This window comes from Salmo trutta, chromosome 12 (assembly GCF_901001165.1).
Source record: "Salmo trutta chromosome 12, fSalTru1.1, whole genome shotgun sequence".
In the NCBI taxonomy this organism is placed as follows: Eukaryota; Metazoa; Chordata; class Actinopteri; order Salmoniformes; family Salmonidae; genus Salmo; species Salmo trutta.
The window spans coordinates 65,559,864-65,566,284 of record NC_042968.1 but is presented as its reverse complement, the minus strand read 5'-3'; the positions used below and the strand labels follow the sequence as shown (position 1 = coordinate 65,566,284).

Genomic DNA, 6,421 nt, shown 5'->3' with positions numbered 1-6,421 from the left:
CTTTAAAAAATAAATAACCTGGAACAGCACCATCTAGTGGCCAGAACCTGGTAATATCAGGATGTAGGATGGGACATAAATCGAATAACTTCAATGACTAATTTCTCTGAGCAGTGAAAAAACCCCATCAAAACAATTCACTGATAAAACATTACATACAGTAGGATGAAGAAACAATACTCAGAGCCGCAGCGCCATACTACTTGTCAGACATAGAGAACTGAAACTAGTTCTGAAAGTAGCACTCACAAGCCAAAAGTGGTCGACGGAAACTTCTAACTACATCACATATGAGCAGATATGTGCACCACATCATTGCTCTCTAGCTCTGTTCTGTCCATTGAGCCATTGGGCCCGCCTGGCAACCTCATTGGATAACGCTGGGCAGGCCTCTTTCTAGCTGTCATTCAAATGCGAAGGGCTGAATCTCATTGGCTAGAACTTGAATTGCTAGGGGGCTGGCCCATGTTGGGAAATGTATTAAAATTGCACAGCACAGCCTCAAGAAACCAGTTGCTTCAAACTAGGTATTTCATGGTTAATTGAGGTAAAATAGTAATTCTGCTCATAGATTATGCATGTGTGAACTACACATTGACACATCCAGGCCAAATACTTTTAGTCGCCAAATTAACGGAGCATGTCTTTAAGTATATTTGAGCAGTTACATTTACTTTTGATACTTATGTATATTTAAAAGCAAATACTTTTAGATTTTTACTCAAGTAGCATTTTACTGGGTGTCTTATAACAATTGGGTACTTTTTCCACTACTAGATTCAACCGTGGTGTACAATCCTGTAGCACACCAATACTGACAAAAGGGAGGAGCATTGACAGGGTGCATTGCTTAGAATAAATTACAGTTGCCTACATTACTTCATCCAATGGCAGCCAGGGTCATGGCAATGTTTATCACACCAGCTGTGAAACTGACCAAACGCACTGAGGCGCTTTGAAGGAAGCACGAAACAAATGTTGTGGTTGTCATTGTCAATTAGCCTGAGAAACAGGAGAAATTAGCAAAAGTGGAAGTCGACTTAAGTATCAAAAGTAAAAGTAAAAGTATAAATAATTAAAAATGTCTTATATTAAGCAAACCAGACAGCCTGATTTTCTAGTTTTTTAATTTACTGATAGCAAGGGGCATGCTCCAACACTAAGATATTATTTACAAACAAAGAATGTGCTTAGTGAGTCCGCCAGATCAGAGGCAGCAGGGATGATCAGGGATGTTCTCTTATTAAGTGTGTGAGACCATTTTCCTGTCCTGCTAAGCATTCAAAATGTAAGAAGTACTTTTAGGTGTCAGGGAAAATTCTTTAGGAATGCAGGGAAGTAAAAGTAATCAAAAATATAAACAGCAAAGTAAAGTACAGATACCCCAAAAAACTACTTAAGTAGTACTTTCAAGTATTTTTACTTAAGAACTTTACATCACTTAGTGAAAATGATTTTAAAAAAATGGATTTCACATTGTACGTATATTTAATTTGTTTAAACACGTTAATCTAAACACGTTTATTTATTTTTTACAGTAGGACCATCTGTATTGAAAGAAGTGGGGTATGTCGAGAAAGACAACAAGTCCCATGAGGCATCACTTCATGTTTTAACCGGAAGCACTTTTTTCTTCTTCCTTTCTCAAGTTGCATTCTGGGTAGTCGGAAAACGCACAAAGTATTCTCGCTGCTCGTTCATTCATTCGTCGCACGTTGGGTAAGCTTGAAATAGAGAATACGAAAATCAAGAAAGAACAACTTCGTTCACTTTGAAAGGTAAACAAACTACCAATGTTGAATGTTTGCTGTAGTTAATGTAGGTGTTGTGTTAGTGTGTAGGTGTTGTGTTACACCTGTTGTGTTAGTTGCTAGATTGCTTTTACTATCAGCGAGGTCTACACCCACCCTTGCCAGCATGCTAGACCCACAGATTAGTATTTTTATTTATTTAACTAGGCAAGTCGGTTAATAAGAACACATTTTTATTTTACAATTTTGGCCTACCCCGGCTAAACACTCCACTAATCCGGACGAAGCTGGGCTTTAAAGTCCTATTTTTATTTACCTGGCTCAGAAATTAACTATCAACATTGGTACAAAAACTCCCTTCTATTTTCAGTAGAATTGAAAAGGTGTGTTACTTTGTTTACAATGTAGTCCAAAACATAAGGCCATGCTCAGATTCAGTGTTAAATAGTCACATGTGCAGGTGTGATTGCAGGGTCCAGTGAAAATCGTAGGCTTCGAGCTCCAACATGTAGGACTAAATAACTAGGCCTACAGAGAATTGAATACCATTGCCACAGTAATTGTAAGCTAGGCCAGGTGACAATACAATTGCAAAGAACCGCCACAGGTAGGAGGAAACAAGGAAGGAACCACTCAAGAGGGAGTACATCCTCTGGTTGGCCAATTACAAGTTAAGTGCATCTCATTTTACCAATAGTCCAAGGCTGAATCAGGCAAGGCATGCCATTACCAACAATGGAGACCGATCTTGAACTGGGTCAGCAAGGTGAGTGCATGAACTGAAGACCACACATCGTAGGGGTCGGTTTTCCAGATAAAAGTGGGGCATTGTAGAGGGGGCAGGGCAAACCGAAGGACTCTGGCTCAGCACAACCAGGGGTAAGGCTGAGCAGATCAAGCACTTTATATACAGTTGAAGTTGGAAGTTTACATACACTTAGGTTGGAGTCATTAAAACTCGTTTTTCAACCACTCCACAAATTTCTTGTTAACAAACTATAGTTTTGGCAAGTCGGTTAGGACATTTTATTTATTTATTTCACCTTTATTTAACCAGGTAGGCTAGTTGAGAACAAGTTCTCATTTGCAACTGCGAACTGGCCAAGATAAAGCATAGCAGTTTGACACATACAACAACACAGAGTTACACATGGAATAAATAAAACATAGTCAATAATACAGTAGAACAAAAGAAAACAAAACGTCTATATACAGTGAGTGCAAATGAGGTAAGTTAAGGCAATAAATAGGCCATGGTGGCGAAGTAATTACAATATAGCAATTAAACACTGGAGCAGCATGAGTGAAGGATGCTTTGTTGTGATAGAGGAAACCGATTCTAGATTTAATTTTGGATTGGAGATGCTTAATGTAAGTCTGGAAGGAGAGTTTACAGTCTAACCAGACACCTAGGTATTTGTAATTGTCCACGTATTCTGTCAGAGCTGTCCAGAGTAGTGATGCTGGACGGGCGAGCAGGTGCGGGCAGTGATCGATTGAATAACATGCATTTAGTTTTACTTGCGTTTAAGAGCAGTTGGAGGGCACGGAAGGAGAGTTGTATGGCATTGAAGCTTGTCTGGAGGTTAGTTAAGTGTCCAAAGAGGGGCCAGAAGTATACAGAATGGTGTTGTCTGCGTAGAGGTGGATCAGAGAATCACCAGCAGCAAGAGCAACATCATTGATGTGTACAGAGAAGAGAGTTGGCCCGAGAATTGAACCCTGTGGCACACCCATTGAGACTGCCAGAGTTCTGGACAACAGGCCCTCCGATTTGACACACTGAACTCTATCAAAGAAGTAGTTGGTAAACCAGGCGAGGCAATCATTTGAGAAACCAAGGCTGTCGAGTCTGCCAATAAGAATGTGGTGATTGACAGAGTCAAAAGCCTCGGCCATGTCCATGAATACGGCTGCACAGTGATGGTGGTTATGATGTTGTTTTGGACCTTGAGCGTGGCTGAGGTGCACCCATGACCAGCTCTGAAACCAGATTGCATAGCGGAGAAGGTATGGTGGGATTCGAAATGGTCGGTAATCTGTTTAACTTGGCTTTCAAAGACCTTAGAAGACAGGGTAGGATAGATATAGGTCTGTAGCAGTTTGGGTCTAGTGTCACCCCCTTTGAAGAGGTGGATGACCGTGGCAGCTTTCCAATCTTTGGGGATCTCAGACGATACGAAAGAGGTTGAACAGGCTAGTAATAGGGGTTGCAACAATTTCGGGAGATCATTTTAGAAAGAGAGGGTCCAGATTGTCTAGCCCGGCTGATTTGTATGGGTCCAGATTTTGCAGCTCTTTCAGAATATCAGGTATCTGGGTTTGGGTGAAGGAGAAATGGTGGGGGCTTTTGCTGTGGAGGGTGCCGGGCAGTTGACCGGGGTAGGGGTAGCCAGGTGGAAAGCATGGCCAGCCGTAGAGAGATGCTTATTGAAAATTCTCAATTACTTGTGCATGACACAAGTAATTTTTTCAACAATTGTTTACAGACAGATTATTTCAATTATAATTCACTGTATCACAATTCCAGTGGGTCAGAAGTTTACTTACACTAAGTTGACTGTGCCTTTAAACAGCTTGGAAAATTCCAGAAAATTATGTCATGGCTTTAGAAGCTTCTCAGAAAGAAAACATTTGTAGACCTCCACAAGTCTGGTTCATCCTTGGGAGCAATTTCCAAACGCCTGAAGGTACCACGTTCATCTGTACAAACAATAGTATGCAAGTATAAACACCATGGGATCACGCAGCCTTCATACCGCTCAGGATGGAGACGCGTTCTGTCTCCCTAGAGATGAACGTACTTTGGTACAAAAAGTGCAAATCAATCCCAGAACAACAGCAAAGGTCCTTGTGAAGATGCTGGAGGAAACGGGTACAAAAGTATCTATATCCACAGTAAAACGAGTCCTATATCCTGAAAGGCCGCTCAGCAAGGAAGCCCACTGCTCCAAAACCACCATTAAAAAAAGCCAGACTACGGTTTGCAAATGCACATGGGGACAAATATTGTACTTTTTGGAGTAATGTCCTCTTGTCTGATGAAACAAAATAGAACTGTTTGGCCATGATGACCATCGTTATGTTTGGAGGAAATGGGGGAGGCTTGCAAGCCGACGAACACCATCCCAACCGTGTAGCACGGGGGTGGCAGCATCATGTTGTGGGGGTGCTTTGCTGTAGGAGGGTTTGGTGCACTTCACAAAATAGAAAATTTGTGGGTAGAACTGAAAAAGCTTGTGCGCGCAAGGAGGCCTACAAACCTGACTCAGTTACACCAGCTCTCAGGAGGAATGGGCCAAAATTTGCCCAACTTATTGTGGGAAGCTTGTGGAAGGCTACCCAAAATGTTTGACCCAAGTTAAACAATTTAAAGGCAATGCTACCAAATACTAATTGAGTGTATGTAAACTTCTGACCTACTGGGAATGTGATGAAAGAAATAAAAGCTGAAATAAATAATTATCTTTATTATTCTGACATTTCACATTCGTAAAATAAAGTGGTGATCCTAACTGACCTAAGACAAGGAATTTTTACTATGATTAAATGTCAGGAATTGTGAAACTGAGTTTAAATGTATTTGGCTAAGGTGTATGTAAACTTCCGACTTCAACTGTATTATATGTGTATATACGTGTGTATACATGTATGGTAGGCTAGCCCAATCCTTTCCATTTTACTCAAACCAAATGCTGTCTCTTTTTTATACCTTTTGTTTTGTGATGGGTGCCAATTGTTTTCTGCAGACAATGAGTCTATACCTTGTCTCTGTTTCTACAGGACCCTTGCAAATATGTCCATTGGCGTGCCCATCAAAGTTCTGCATGAAGCCGAGGGCCACATTGTGACCTGTGAGACCAACACTGGTGAAGTGTACAGGGGCAAGCTCATTGAGGCTGAGGACAACATGAACTGCCAGGTCGGTCTTCTGATTGCCTTTAGCATTCAGACAAATGATCTTGTTTTTAGGGGATATTTGTGAGCTCATCGGTATAGGATGGATGTGTTGGTCCTTTTTTGTGAGTTGTGTAGTAAGTGTATATAGCTTCCTTTCAGATGTCCAATATCACTGTGACGCATCGGGATGGCCGTGTAGCCCAGTTGGAGCAGGTCTATATCCGGGGCAGCAAGATTCGCTTCCTGATCCTACCGGACATGTTAAAAAACGCCCCTATGTTAAAGAGCATGAAAAACAAGAACCAGGGATCTGGAGCAGGAAGGGGGAAGGCAGCCATTCTCAAAGCTCAGGGTGAGTGCTGCTGCTTCTACATGCACCTATGGAGAATGAGAGGCAATTGCTCATTTCCGCTCAACTAAGGATTTAAAATAAAAATGCAATTAACTGGTAACTTCTGCATCTTTGACTAATTGTCTTTTTTTTCTGCAGTGGCTGCAAGAGGACGGGGTCGTGGTGGAGGGATGGGAAGAGGAACCATTTTCCAGAAAAGGCGGTAGTATCTGCGTTGGTTTATTTAAAATGATTGCATTGTACAGTTTTTTTATCTTTTTTTTTTTTCTTTACAGAATTGGGTACTCTACTTGATCTAAATCTTTTGCTAGCCTTTTTAATATTTTTTTTCAAGACCTGTGTTTTGACATGGTATGTTTAATTTTGTGAAATAAATTGTTCCCATGTCAATTTGTATTTGAATTGCCTTTGGTCTCAA

General features: G+C 41.0%; 1 protein-coding gene across 1 annotated transcript; it reads left to right on the top strand.

Moving 5' to 3' along the window:
- The first annotated feature begins 1,654 nt into the window (after window positions 1-1,654).
- On the top strand, window positions 1,655-6,399 carry LOC115204002 (small nuclear ribonucleoprotein Sm D3). The gene is made up of 4 exons (XM_029769188.1): window positions 1,655-1,778; window positions 5,535-5,673; window positions 5,811-6,003; window positions 6,142-6,399. The coding sequence occupies exons 2-4, from the start codon at window positions 5,548-5,550 to the stop codon at window positions 6,207-6,209; spliced, it is 387 nt and encodes a 128-aa protein (XP_029625048.1). The 5' UTR covers window positions 1,655-1,778; window positions 5,535-5,547; the 3' UTR covers window positions 6,210-6,399.
- The last annotated feature ends 22 nt before the right edge of the window (window positions 6,400-6,421 follow it).